Source organism: Thamnophis sirtalis, unplaced genomic scaffold (genome assembly GCF_051295495.1).
Source record: "Thamnophis sirtalis isolate CommonGarterSnake01/CBP01778 unplaced genomic scaffold, rThaSir2_p1.2 scaffold_10, whole genome shotgun sequence".
NCBI lineage: Eukaryota > Metazoa > Chordata > Lepidosauria > Squamata > Natricidae > Thamnophis > Thamnophis sirtalis.
In genome coordinates, this window is record NW_028261390.1 from 24,053,649 (window position 1) to 24,068,941 (window position 15,293).

The following is a 15,293-nucleotide window of genomic DNA, read 5'->3' on the forward strand; positions in this document are numbered from 1 at the left end:
AAAAGTGATTTATGACTGTTTTTCACATTTACAACCCCATGGTCGTGATTAAAATTCAGATCTTTGGCAACTGGCACCTGTTTATGACAGGTTGCAGTGTCCTGGGTCATGTGATCCCCTTTAGTGACCCTCTGACAAGCAACCTCAATGGGGAAGCCAGCTTCACTTAATAACCATGTTACTAACTTAACAAGTGCAGTGATTCACTTAACAACTGTGGCAAGAAAGGTAGTAAAATTAACTTAACAAATGTCTCGGTTAGCAACAAATTTTGTGCTCAATCATGGTCAAAAGTCAAAGATTACCGGTACTTGATTTTGGAAGAACAAGGGACTGTTCGTTTTTTACGATGCCTTTTACTGGTTGTTTTATATAGATGTCCACTTGTCTTTTGATTTTGAAATCTAAGTCTTTAAAATTAGTACACTGTCTAAGAAGTTCTCATCTACCAACTTTAATGCCCAAACAAGTCCATGCTAAATAAGCAATCCCTCACACCATTCAGGACTTTAAATATTTTTTAAAAAATTAAATTGGTTTCCAAATGTTAACCACATCATTGGCCAAAATGTTTCTTAAAGATACTTATAAAAACAAACATATTTCTCTTGTGTTCATCATTTTAAAACACTGAGTTATCAAATGCTTTTATAAGTGAAAGACATAGAAGAACATGGTGGGAGGAGAAAAATGGAAGCATTAAGTTCCTTGTACAAATATCAGTACAACTGGGATCTAAGTACAGAAAGCTGCTGCAACTGGTTGATGGAAGTTTTCAAATATACCCAAAGGTAGCAATGTTGAAACAATATTCAATTTTTATGACTGTCCATTCATCAAGTGCCTCTGAAAGATGCTAATTATTGGCATCAGTGACGATATAGATCAGGGGTCCTAAAACTATGGCCCGCAGGTCAGATACAGCCTGCTGAAACCATTAATCCGGCCTGCGTGGGACAAGGCTATCCCACCCACATTGCCCTGCCTACCCGCAGACCCCCACCCTTCGGCCGAGCGCAGGGACTTACCTTTGCAAGCCCTGTAGGCTGGAACTGGAAGGTAAGGCCAACATTTTTGACTAGCAGAGTGCTTCTGGAGGCTGGGGAAGCCAAAAAACGGGCCACACAGAGGCCTTGCGGGGCCACTGTGCGGCCAGGAGTGCTGCAGGAGGACTGGATGGGCGGAGGAGGGTCACCCACCTGCCAGCCAGACTAGCGCAGAAGCAGCATGTCCCCCGGTCATGGGCTGGATGTGGGGCCCCAAGGTGGACAAGAAGGTGGGTGGGCTGTCCTCAGGGGAACTGGGGCACTGTGTTCTCTTAAATCTCTGGCCCATCTTTGCTTCTGCAAGGCAGAAAGCCATAAGTCTTCACGCACTCCGGATGTCAGATTCCCAGCACCCGGGCAGGGCTTCCTCCCCCCCCCCCTCCACGGGATAGAAATAGAGAAAGAAAGGGAGAGAGATAGTGAAAAAAAGACTTGTTGATTATAAGCTCCTTGGAGCTGAGAAGAATTGCTGCAAACTGAGTTTCCTAAAGTGGACCACTAGACTCCTAAACAACTTAAAAAACAATCTAGTAAAAAGAAAATTCAACCAAAAGAGCAACATGCAAAAGCAAATAAAACACTCCCAGGAACAAAACAGATTAAAGTTTAATTTGTGTGCATTGTTTAGTGGACAGCTAAATTGACCACGCCCACCATCACATGACCACCTAGCCACACCCACCCAACTAGTCGGCTCCCCCCCCCCAAATCCGAGGGACCATGAATCCTATTTTAAAAGTTTGAGGACCTCTAATATAGATGTACAGATATCATTTCAACTACCATAGAACACAAGGTAAAGATGCCCACTGAATACACAATTGTTTTTCATGGAATTTTCCAATTTATTCATTGTCATCCATCTCTGTTGGAAATTGGGCGTATGAACTGCCGCTTTCACATACTGTTTTTTTTAAAAATAGGTTGTTTTCTTGTATCAGTGGCGTTCTGGCCAATTCAAAGCAGATGTTAAAGAAGTCTTCACATTGTCCTTCTTGTTTTTGCAATTGCATCTGGTACTCTCCAAAGCAAACTATACATTTGTCTGGTAGATTGACTTTATTTAGATAGGCCAGTTCAACACCCTCCACAGATAACTTTCCCTTTTTGCTCAGATTCTTAATCTCAAAACCAAACTCTGAGCTGTTGAAGTGCCTGAAAAACTGAAGGCAAAACTGAACACGTGAAACCCGTGAATCCACAAAGTGAAAACGACACATATTCGGATCTCTTCCAAATTTCACTATATCATCTGCTCTCAGCTGTTGTTCGTGACAGAAGCTTAAAGCATTGAAGACTGGTTTTTCTCCTTGATTTGGATGATAAACAGTGATTTGCAGGCAAGTTACAGTCTCTTCAGTATCTTGAGTTTCAAAATCAGACATGGCAGTACTAATTCAGAAAATCCTAAAAGAACAAAGCACATATTAAAATCATTTTAAAATCATAAATGCTTGACACTTCATTAAGAGCAAAAAAAAGTGTGAATGGTGAAATACAAATGAAATATAATAGAAGGGGAAACAATATAAGGTGAGCGATATCGATTGATAATTGCTATTAGAAAGAACAGGAGGCTCCTGTTCATATTGCATTGGGTAAATGTGGTGTATGTCTAAGTTTTATGTATGTGTATTTTATATGTTTGTAAATATTTTTTTTTAAAAGAACAAAAAAAAACTCCCATCAAAAATGGAAGCAAATGGGCTGCAACGAAGTCATTTTGACAGGGATCATAAATATTTGACAAGGATGGCGGCTACAAGGTTTGGTCCCAGTAAACTGAAAAAATGAAGAAAAAAAACAACAACCTTAAGGTTAATTTTAATTTACTGGGTTTTTTTTTACATAGGAAGTATTGATTTAACTAATTGTTCAAATACTGCCATTTATGAAGAGATCCAAAGTGACAATTAAGACTTTTAAATCCCCTATCCATCATCATTTCTATAAAGTCATGAGGCAGCACATAAAGGTAAAAAACACGCAGGCAGCACGAAAACTATTGAAGATACACGTTTAGATTAAAAGCAAAAACCCAAACCATGCTTCGTTTGAGGCTTAGACCAAGCACCCTCATCTCTTACCGGGGGATATACCAGGGCATCTATTCGCATTGCTTCTCCTCCAAAAGGGGAAGAACTTTTACATTCTTTTCAACCAGGCGTCCTTTTGCAAAACTTCTCAGCTCCGCGTTCCCAGATGGCGGAGTCTTCCCCGCCCGCGCGTCTTCATCCTGCTTGCGTTTGCTCGCAGAATGGAGGCCCTTCCCTTCGAGGGCTTGCACTTTCGCTTCTATTTCCGGCGGGGAAACTGGAAGTATGACTTTTCGGGAACATCCCACGAGACCTCAAGGCAGGCGCTGAAGCCTGCAATTAAGCGGGGCTAAAGATTCCTTGGCTGATCTCCCATTCCACCCGGTTCTCGTCTGAACTTTGCCAGGCGGGCAACCGCCCGGGTAAGCAGTCAGCCTTACTTCAACTCTGTTGCCTCTCCCCGTCATTTTCTACAGCGTTGCTTGTTTTTGAGTTTGACACGAGTATATTCGCGTCAAAAGGCGTCGTCTGAAGGCGGGGGGCGGGGGAGAGGCTCTACCGAACTCTTATGTGTTAGAAATTTAAATGATCAAAGCCTATATTGAACAGACCAAGCGGTAGGTCAGCTTCAAAATATGATTTAGTTTGCCTTCCTCCTCCTGGGACTCACCTTTTCAAAGAGATCTCAAAAGCAGCAGCAGCAGCACCAACACCAACACCAATGAGAGCGTGAGAAAAAGGGTGTCTTTGGAAGAGACTCGCGGGAGGAGATGCGTGGCGAAAGGATGCCGCGCTGCAACTGCAGAAAAATCTCTCCTACTTTCCTTTTCCCGGCCAGCAAAAGGGGAGGGGGTAACGTTAGGGAAGGGGACAGTCTCAGTTCTGATGCTTACCCGAAGTTCCTCCTTTCCTAAGACCGCGAAGATAGAAGGAGGGTGGGGCATGTGAGCTGATAAACAAGACTGTAAAATGTCGATAAAACCTCCTTTACAATGTGGCATAACGGAACATCTTTATCAGCGATACTGAGAATTGGAAGTCAGTCAGTTTCTCTCTTTCTCTCTCTCTCTCTCTCTCTCTCACACACACACACACACTTACACACACACCATTTGTGATTTTGATGTTCTTAAATAGACACCTTGTTATTTCTTTCTCTGGAGCCCTCATTGTTTCACAACCAAACAATATCAAAAGAGATACTTTGATATCTGAATTTAAGCAGATAATAGGTGCTTCATGAGTGATTTTTTCACGGGGGATACTTTGAGCATCTCTTTTCCAAATAGGATCCAATTTCAATTAAAACATAGGCACAATTTTAAAAAAACCTTATGTGATACCTCTGATGCATTTGGAATGCCATAGTTCCATTTTTAAAATCAAAATGTAGCTGTATTCCAGCATCCAATGATGCCATAATTAGAAGACATTAGGTTTGAAATATAATTTTGACCCCTATTATAATTTTCATTCTGGGATTAATTTCAGTTAGAAAATTTCTATTGGAATTCATGGGATTGGTAGGATATTAGGTGTTTTCCTACTTTGTCACCTTATTTCAAGTTTTAAACCTTTTAAGATACTGCAAGAGACATTTGGATTGACTAATTCTTAGGAATGACAGCGTATTCAGTTAATTTTTCTTTTATTTCACAATTTTGTCCAAACATATTAACAGCATCTAGATCTCCTAAATTACTGTAAATACTGAAAAGTGCTTTGGACAATTTCAAATCTATAACTTTTAATAGGCAATTAATGAGCATTTCTAAAATTGATAATAGCAGTTTGCAAATATTTGTTGGATAGGAGCTGGAAATTCATGCTGGAAAAAAATAGTGAAGACTTAAAGCAGGCCTGCCAAGCTGGATGCGTTATGCACAGGCCTCACCCACCCTTGCTCCGCAAAGGCAGAAAATGTCGCGACATGTCACCATTCACCACATGATGTGATGTGGTTTGACACCAATGACTTAAACAATATTAAGCATATTTTTACCATCTCAAGATAAGATTAATTCAACAAAATTTCACATGTACAGGTAGTCCTTGACTTATGTTCACAATGGAACCCCAAATTTCTATTGCTAATCAGGATAGGTGTTAAGTGAGTTATGCCCCATTTTATGACTTTTTGTGCCACAATTATTAAGGGGATCCCTGCAGTTGTTAAATGAATCTATTGGTTGCTCGGTGAATCTGCCATTGACTTTGCTTGTCAGAAGCCAGCTCGGAAAGTTACAAATGGTGAACACATGACTTCAGGACCGTGACACTGCAACTGTTATAAATACCTGCTGGTTGCCAAGAGACCAAAGTTTGATCATATGACCAGGGGAATCAGAGGTGGTATTCAGCAGGTTCTGACCAGTTCTGGAGAACTGATAGTGGAAATTTTGAGTAGTTTGGAGAACCAGGAAATACCACCTCTGACTGGCCCTGCCCCCATCTATTCTCTGCCTCCCGAGTCCCAGCTGATCTTGAGGAAATTGAGATTTTGCAGTATCCTTCCCCTGCCATGCCCACCAAGCCATGCCACACCCACCAAGCCATGCCACGCCCACAGTACTGGTAGTAAAACAATTGAATCCCACACTGATGGGGATGCTGCAATGGTCGTAAGTAAAAAAACCAGTCATAAGTCACTTTTTTCAGTGCCACTGTAACTTCGAATGGTCACTGAACAAATGTTGTAACTTGAGGCTGACCCCCAAACCACTTCTTTGTTCATTTTATGTGGTGTAAAGAATGATTCTCACTAACTAGAGGAAGGTAGAATTCAAACACTTTATTTCTGCACAGGAGCAAAGTGGGCGGCCCAGCTGTCATTTTCAGTAAACTTCATCTCAAAAGGAAATGGGCACCCCCAGCCAGGTTTATATCAAAGCTTTTATACTTTTTCTACAAAAAAATACAAAGTTACAAAGTTACAATCTTACACATTGGTTATCTACCACTTCCTGAGCACATATTATTGTGCACACATTCACATGTTCTCCAGACGCATCTCAGCATGTTTAGAATGATCTCTAAATTTCTCAATTCAATAATTGAGGGTTGACATTTTAGTATGCTAGTGATGAACTTTTGTTTATCTCCGGACCCCTGCCAGGATCTTATGCCCATACCTGTAAGCCAATGCCACATTACCTCTTAATAGCTGGGTCTCTTGCAGATTTCTTAGGATTCTTTTCCGACCACATCTTTCCATCAAACTAATAGTGCTTGTACCTGATTTCTGCCTTTAGCAGTTTCTAACAAGCATCAAAACTGATTCTTATCTGTGATTTAGTTTTTGCTGGCAAGCTTTCATTTATCTGAAAGAAATTATTGCAGTACTGAATCTGCAAAAAACTTCTGTTTAATAATAATTGTATTATTAAATAATATTAAATAATAACAACAACAATAATAATAATACAGGTAGCCCTAGATTTATGACCACATTGAGCCCAAAATTTATGTTGCTAAGTGAGACATTTGTTAAGTGAATTTTCCCCATTTTACAACCTTTCTTAGCAATAGCAATAGCAGTTAGACTTATATACCGCTTCATAGGGCTTTCAGCCCTCTCTAAGCGGTTTAGAGTCAGCATATTGCCCCCAACAACAATCCGGGTCCTCATTTTACCCACCTCGGAAGGATGAAGACTGAGTCAACCCTGAGCCAGTGAGATTTGAACAGCCGAACTGCAGAACTGCAGTCAGCTGAAGTAGCCTGCAGTGCTGCATTTAACCATTGCGCCACCTCGGCTTTCTTGCTACAGTTGTTAAGTGAATCACTGCAGTACTTAAATTAGTACCACAATTATTAATGGAATCTGGCTACCCCATTGACTTTGTTTGTCGCAAATGGGGATGACATGACGCAGGACCATTTATGACTGCAACCATCATAAATATGAGTCAGTTGCAAAGCATGCGAATTTTGATCACATGACTATGGGGATGCCGCAATGGTCATAAGTGTGAAAAATGGTCATAAGTGCATTGTAACTTTGAATGGTCACTAAACAAACTGCTATAACTCAAGAACTACCTGTAATGAACTTTATGAAGCAACTTAAAGTATAGTTTCATCTGAGACTCTTTTATAAGCTACTTTTAAAATTCCTTGCCTTCAGTAACCAGGCCCTCCTGAACCAAGGTTAAAATACTAGGCTTTCGTGTACTTGATAACTCAGAAATATTTCAAAAGAGTTGACTGCCAGGTTCATCATGTTAAAAGAATAAAGTTTTTATTTATTAATCACATTTGTATAGCTATTTATAACTTTCAAATTTCGGGGTGGCTTGAAGTCAATCTTGACTCCTGCCAACTAACAGGACTTGTCCCTGCAGCTTTCTGGCAAGATTTCAGACATTCCATTGCCCTACTTCTAGGGCTAAGAGAGAGTGACTGGCTTAAAGACTTTCTGCCTAAGTGGCATTAGAATGCATAGTTTCCAGTTTAGCATCTTAACCGCTATACCAAACTGGCTCTCAAAGAATGGATTAGAAGTCATTGATGCAAATACTGTGGATTTGTCCCACTATTATCCCATTGTAGTTATATAATTTGGTTAATGTGGTTTTGTGAAAAGTATTATGGTAAATTCACATAATTATGATATACTTAATAATATTTATGTGGTGATCATGGGCCATGTGGTGTCATCCAGTCATAAATCCCCAAGGGGAACTTACTGTTCTGTTCATAAAACATTTCTTAAACAGGAAGTTTAAGTTGACCTAAATTTGGTCAATTTAACTGTTAAGCAGCAATATCCATATTTTTATGTCATTGAAAGTTAGCTTTGTGTTCTTCTGCATGTCATTGCTAACCTAAAATTATTTAGATTTATCACCAAGTGATACCAGACACTGTGACTTGTAAAACACAGGTTATGTTTACCATTTTGTAAGAACAAGCCATTTCTTTTTTTAAAAATCATAATTAAATAAACATAGCATTATTACATTTAGGCTACAAAACTCTTTTGACCAAATAGATAGAGCAAGGCAATAAAAAAAATTCTAACTTTTTGCTGTCTATTTCCAGTAACAATATTGTGTACCAACCATGTCTATGTAATTGTAGAAATCACCCTATCTTGATGAAAAATGAGGCATCATTTCTAACTTTAGGCATGAAAGCCAGCTGGGTGATTTTGAGGCAATCATTCTCTCAGTCCAACTCATTACCCAGAGTTGTTGTGGGGAAAATAGGAGGAGGACGGAATATTAGGTAGGTTTGCCACTTTGAGTTATTTATAAAAATAATAAAGATGGAATATATATATATAAATAAAATCATTTTGGGGAAAAAAAGTGCTTTTGGATAGCAATAATTCTTAATGCTAAACAGTAGCAGTAGTTCTTAATGCTAAATAATGCACATGTAGAATTAAGAATTAGGATAGCATCAAACAAATGATGTACAATGAGTAGGGAGAAAATACCAAGAATCCACTTTGTTTTACTTTATGCCTGGTATATTATTTGCTGAAAATCAGGAATTGTAGTCTAAAATAAAAAAAATCTTAAACAAATAAAAATTACAACTGTGTTATTTAGCCTTTAGTTTAATTTCTTTTAAAATTTGTATGTAGTGAGAAGTATGGATTTCATACTGAATTCTAGTTAATATGTCTTCATAGCTATGTGGAAAAACATCTAAATGTTGACTCGGATTTGTTTATTTTGATGTATATATGTTAAATTATAGTTTAATATTCAGTGTGAATCTTCCTATTCTTTTCTCCATATTTAAAAAATAAGGTGAAATACTTCAGGGAATTTCCTAGATCAATATCAGGTGTCTCTAGGGAACTGCTAACTATATGATTTTTGATAAATGATAGTGGGCCATTTCTTTTCTGTATCTTCTGTAGAACAGAGAAGGTTTCCTTCACTAGATAGCCCAAAATATATCATTGCATTTTGATGGGATTATTTCATTCACATATAATCATCTTCCCTTTCAGCCATTTCAGCTATTCCATTCATATGGGCATCCAGAGGGAAGCACTTTTCATCATCTTCGTGTTGTGTGACATTGAGATGTTAACTCTTCTGTTATATATTTGAATGCAATATTTCAATACAAAGAAGTAGCAGAGTTTGTATCTTGCATCATGAAGTCACAATGTGTGTTTCATGGATAGGAACAGATACCTATTCTCATTTGTCTCGTTTCTTATGGTGATCAGCGCTTCCTTCAGATGTAATTGATTCATATTGACAAGCCACAATGTTGCTTGCATGTAGGGGCTTAGCATGTTATATAAAATCATGATCAATTTGCAAATTTAGCTAAGTTGCTTTTTTGATAATGGCTTAATTCACTTTGGACCCTGCCTTGTCAAAGTTAAATCCATAAATGAATCACAGATGTTATTGTTATTATTCATTCCTCATGTTTAATATATGCTGTTATATACTGTTTATGGTTAAGCTCATGTAGAACAGGTTTTTTTTAAGAAAACATTCTAACATTCTAAATACAGTAGCTGCAAGATTGAACTTCCATTTGCAGTTTGGAAAAGTCTTTGTATTAGCCAAACAACCTTATTAGTCTATGTCTCACAAGGACTTGATATCACTTGGCACTGACATCTCTGGAAATCCCCTTTTGAGCAATGTTTGAGACCAATGTCCTCACTGTGAATTTCCTGCAAATCTCTACTAGATTTCTCTTCCTCAATGTCTTCAAGTTACAAGAAACATAAGCTTTTCAAATAAGAATAAAACAACTTCCTGAATAATGATGATATTCTTATTGCTATTTATAAAACTAGAAAATGTTTCAGTGAAGTTCAAGGAGTGATTTATTACTTAAAGAAGGTTGGTTTATTATAGTTCCCCCTCCCTCCCTCCCTCTCTTTCTCTCTCACAAATTACTTAGAGATGACTACTGATAATTAAAAGTGTGTGTTTAAAAAAGAGGAGGAAAATGTGAATCTAATTTAGTGGTGGTGCAGTAGTTCAACCATTTTCACCTTAAATAGGTTGTATGTTATCTGTTTTGTATTAGAGATGGATGCAAAAGTGGACAATTTTAGATAAAGTCCACCTTATATACTCAAGTAGATATTTATTTTTGGAAAATGATAGAACCTGGGTTCAGTCTGTTAATAAATTGTAATCTCTGGTGTCTTTTATATCCTTTATGTTCTTCTTTGAGCTAATCATTTGCCCAAAGAAATACTAGAAAGTTTCCCAAAATAGCAAGCAGAAATTAATACAGGTTAATCCTGTCTTACCAACCGCAATCAGGATTGGCAAATCTGCTGTAGGTGGTCATAAAGTAAATAGTCACCTGATTGTGCTGGACTTATGACATCAGTTCTACTGCTATTATTAAGCATTGTTAAGCAAGCTGTCTTGTAATCTCCTCTTGTAGCTTCCTGCCATTTTCCCCATTGACTTTGCTTATCACAAATCAGCTTGGAAAATTGCAGATGGCAATAACATGATAGGAAAGATTGTAATTGGCATTACAAGTAGTCCTCAATTTATGACCACAGTTGGAACTGTAATTTACATTGCAAGTCATTGTGGTCTAAATCGAGTCATCACCTAACCAACTAATCCTCACCTGTCCTGATTTTACAGCTATTTTTACAAAGGTTGTAACTCAAATCACGGTAGTCATAAGTCATCATTGTGAATCCAGGTTAATTAAGGATAGACACGATGCTAAGATCATGGTAAATGCATGCTGGTTGTAAAGCACCCATATTGTGCTTACAGAACCATGAGGATATTGCAACAGCCACAAGTTCAAGGGCCGGTCATAAACCTACTTTTTCAGCATTCTGTAACTTCAAACAGTCTGAAGAATGCTGTGACTAAGTGACAATTACCTGCAATAAACTACAGATAGTCTTTCGGTTAGGCTGGCAATTTATAACAGAATTTCTGTCACTAAACAATGCAGTCATAAAATATGACATTACCCGGCTACACCATTTAGCAACAGCAATCTCAACAGTTCCCATTACCATTGTTGAACAAGAACCACATGGGTGGTTAAGCCAGTGTTTCTCAACCTTGGCAACTTGAAGATGTCCGGACTTCAACTCCCAGAATTCCCCAGCCAGCGAATGCTGGCTGGGGAATTCTGGGAGTTGTAGTCCGGACATCTTCAAGTTGCCTAGGTTGAGAAACACTGGGTTAAGCAATGAACTCATGAGACCTTGATGTGGGAAAAAGAGAGAATCCAGAAAGGCTTGCTTGTGCTGCTGAAGCTGTGTTCCATGCAAGCAGGCTGGTGGGTAATTTCTTTGGGGCAGGTGACTATCACAAATACGCATGTGGAATATGAGCAGGAAGATGGCTGTGAGAAGTGGAGACTAGGTTGTACAGGCAGATGGGCACTAGAGAGCATGAGGTCCCCATGCCCCTCGGAGCTCCTTGGGTGGAAGAGTGGAAGAGTGGGAGCAAATTGCAAGAGCGACTTGCAACCTCCTGCAGCTACCCCCCATTGACTTTGCTGGTGGAAAAGCAGAGGGAAGTTGCAAAAGGCAATCACATGATCACAGAAAACTGCAACTACATACTTGCAAACTGATTGCCAAGCACCCAAAGTAGTAACCCCCAATCAGCACCTGAAGGACCAATCAAGTGCCTTTGGTTAAGCTGAGTTCATGCTTATGACCATATGACTTGACTTACCAACACAGTAACTTGAGTTTTGACCGTCATAAAAAGAGTTTGATAAAATCAAATCCAATGAGGTGATAGTTTGACTTACAACCACATTCTGACTTACGTCAGAAATTCTAGTTAAGTATGGCTGTAATTCAAGGGCTACCTGTATTGTCAATGAGTCTCTCCTATTCTATAGTGCGTATTATAGAAATAATGCATATTACAGAAAAGTCCGAAATGATAAGCTAGTGAACTTTGCTTTGTAAATCAAGATCAGCAAATAAAACTCTACTTTTCTTGTTTGAATCAAACAGTAAGACATGGCTTGCTTTGAAGTAGAAAAAAGAGGTTAATCCTACAGAGTTGCATGGGAAAACCCCAATAGTTTCATCTAATAAATACTTCTGGGGAAAATGTGGAACAAATTTTCAGTAAAGAAATATTTTTAAGAAAATGGAGCAATTGAGCTGAGTGGTCTTTAGATCCTTTTTACCACAAATTATTCTAAATATACGATGTAGCCAAAATTCAACACTCTTACAGTACTTCAATTTCACTGGAAGATTGAAGTACATACTCTGCTCTTATTAATAAGCTTTCAGATTTTGTAATAAGCTTTATAATTGCCTGTACAACTTCCACAAAGAAATTGGAAAAACGTTATGAGCTCCTGTTAATGAGCAAAGTGGTGATCAAATAAAAAAGGGAAAAAATAGAGATTAGGAAAATATTAATAGAATAAATGTAAAAAATATAGAAAAAAATAACTTTCCTTATTTTCTCAAATGAAAAAACATGTATCTCAATCAGATACATTACACTGCCCAGTTATTTCAAAGATTTCCTGCTATTCTATATTGTAAGAGGATAGATAGGTATATTAATAGCAATAGCACTTAGACTTATACACCGCTTCCCAGTACTTTACATCCCTCTCTAAGCAGTTTACAGAGTCAGCATATGTCCCCCAACAATCTGGGTCCTCATTTTATCGACCTCAGAAGGATGGAAGGCTGAGTCAATCTTGAGCAAAGTGAGAATCGAACTGCCAAATTGCAGTGAGCCGGCAGTCAGAAGAAGTAATATATGTGATAACAAAAACAGGAGGCTGGAACCATCTTTTCTGACTATCGTATTTATTCCTTTTAATAAATATTGCTAGTTAAGAAATGTGATACCAGATTCCTTCTGATTTTTTGCAGTCACTCTACTGTATACCTTGACTTACAACTACCGTTGAGTCCAAAATTTCTAATGAGCTATTCATTAAGTGAGTTTTGCCCCATTTCACGACCTTTCTCATCGCAGTTATTAAATGAATCACTGCAGTTGTCAAATTAGTAACAAGGTTGTTAAATGAATCTGGTTTGCCCACTGACTTTGCTTGTCAGAAGGTTACAAGAAATAATGACACGACATAATCTCATGAGATACGTCATAAATATGAGTCAGTTTCCAAGTGTCTGAATTTTGATCACATGACAATGCAATAGTCGTAAGTGTGAAAGTCACTTTTTTCAGTGCTGTTGAATCTTCTAATGGTCACTAAATGAACTGTTGTAAATCAAGGATTACCTGTATAATGTGGTTTAGAGAAAACTGTTGCATTTTATTTCCTATCCCTAGAGGGCAGTGTTGCATCGGACATATTTTATGAGTTCATAATGCCCATTAATGTTTGGTTTGTTCTACTTTTGAAAAATTACTTCTTCAGCAGAAACTGATCCTATTAGAATGTCTAAACATGATTCCTTTTACATACCAGTCTTTTCACTGAATTTGACATTACTTCTACTTGTGTGCATTTCCTTTGAGAAATCCAGAGTTAAAATGAAGAAGTTAAGGCACAGAGGCAAAATTGCAGAAGCATCACAAACTTTCTCTTCCTAATTTTCTGGCAACCCGCAAGAGTAAGAGTGTGGCGGTCACAGTTTTCAAAAGTAGGAAATAACTAGAATTGAAGAGTCATAGATAAAAATCCAAGGTATGATTAACAAGTAAAATATTGTATGAGCAACCATGTAGAAGACAAACAAAGAACTAGAAAATTAGCAAGCAATTAAATGATAAGGATAAGGATATAAAACAAAGGTGTGGCATAAAGATGTCATTGATCCAAAGTGAGATTAAATGGGGAATAGAAAGGAGGGAATTGTGGGATGAGACTAAATTACAATTTCATGTGATGACAGTCCTACAAAAATCTAATACATGTACTCATCGACTTACAACAATTCATTTAATCACTGCTCAAAATGGGAATAGCACTGAAAAAAGAGTATATTATTGATTTACTGGTTGTGCACTAACAATGGCCCTTGTGTAGCAGAGTGCAACTGCAAAGTCTTTAGCCCAGACTTGGGCATTTTGTGTCCTAAATTTGCCCCTTTGTCTGTCCCTATCCAGCCTATGGCAGCGAGAGGGGACAAAGGTGGTGGCGGAGTAGTGGCCTTCACAACAGTCTCAGTTTGTCATGTGGCCTCCTGGGAAAATTAATTGCCCACCAACGCATTATCCAGTTGCTATCAGTTTAAATTCTGAAGTAAGTGATACATAGAGAAAGTTATTTGGAAGACAAAATTTAAACTATTCACATGTAAAATGTCCTACATTCAATTCATTGCATTGTCAGACTATAGAGCTGGTGCTCAACTCATATAGTAAGATTATGTACATAATTCCATCAGACACAGTCAGCATAGCCAAGGGCAATGGATTATGAGAGTTACACTCTACAATACATAGAGGTCACCAGCCGTCTACCACTATGGCAGTGATTCCCAAACTCTGCTGGCTGGAGAATTCTGGGAGTTGAAGTCCACAAGTCTTAAAGTTGCCAAGTTTGGGAACCACTGCACTATGGTAATCAATACTCAACACAATAGATAAAAAGGTTAAATGGCAGAACCATGTATAGAAATAAGGTACAATGTCATCTGAGGTTAAAAAAAAACCAAAACACTGTTTTTACTTCCAGGGCTGCTTTTATTATGATTTTAAAATGTACGGCACTCTGACAGCCATGATCAAGTTCTTCAAATGATGTGCATTCAACATGAAATTATGTACAATTATATACCAAGTGGTATCAATAATTGAATTAATATATGGCAAACCAGTGCACTGGTATCTGAAGAAAATGAGTCTGTTGGGGGTAGACAGTGCTGTGGTTATTCGTGGCCCATCTCGTATTATAGATATCAGACATGGCATATAGAGAGCAATTTCCCTGCAGAAAGGGAGAACACACAGACACAAAAATCTCAAAATCACCAGGGCATTGTCTGACTATGACAAAGGGAATAGTGATAAGGAAAGAAATATATTTGTGTTTTCTTCTTAACAGCAATATATTTTCTGAGAATCAAGTTTCTCCAAATATTAAGTAAAGCAAAAAAATTACTTGTATCTTTATTTTGTTTTACTTTACTCAATTAAAATAATAGTGACAAACCTCTTAGGGTGAATTGATTCATCATGAAAAGCATCTTTCTTTGAAAATTCTTAGGACAGAAATTTTAGTTTGTGGCTAGGATTACTAAATATGGACTACATAGTCTAAACCAGTAGATGGC

At 38.0% G+C, this 15,293-nt stretch overlaps 2 protein-coding genes across 3 annotated transcripts in view; one reads left to right on the forward strand and one right to left on the reverse strand.

The window, feature by feature from the left end:
• Positions 1–1,867: 1,867 nt before the first annotated feature.
• Positions 1,868–3,979, reverse strand: TIFA (TRAF interacting protein with forkhead associated domain). Of its 2 annotated transcripts, none has more exons than XM_014062317.2 (2): positions 3,753–3,979; positions 1,868–2,453 (listed from the first exon to the last, which is right to left on the reverse strand). In XM_014062317.2, the coding sequence occupies exon 2, from the start codon at positions 2,429–2,431 to the stop codon at positions 1,892–1,894; it is 540 nt and encodes a 179-aa protein (XP_013917792.2). In that variant the 5' UTR covers positions 2,432–2,453; positions 3,753–3,979; the 3' UTR covers positions 1,868–1,891. The 2 variants fall into 2 exon arrangements, with proteins under 2 accessions (XP_013917792.2, XP_013917793.2); XM_014062318.2 differs by lacking the exon at positions 3,753–3,979 and adding an exon at positions 3,134–3,327.
• ALPK1 (alpha kinase 1) overlaps positions 3,412–15,293 on the forward strand; it is a 67,572-nt gene continuing 55,690 nt past the window's right edge. The window contains exon 1 of the mRNA XM_087724217.1: positions 3,412–3,504. The gene's annotated coding sequence lies outside the window, so the exon portion shown is untranslated. The remainder of the gene's footprint in view (positions 3,505–15,293) is intronic.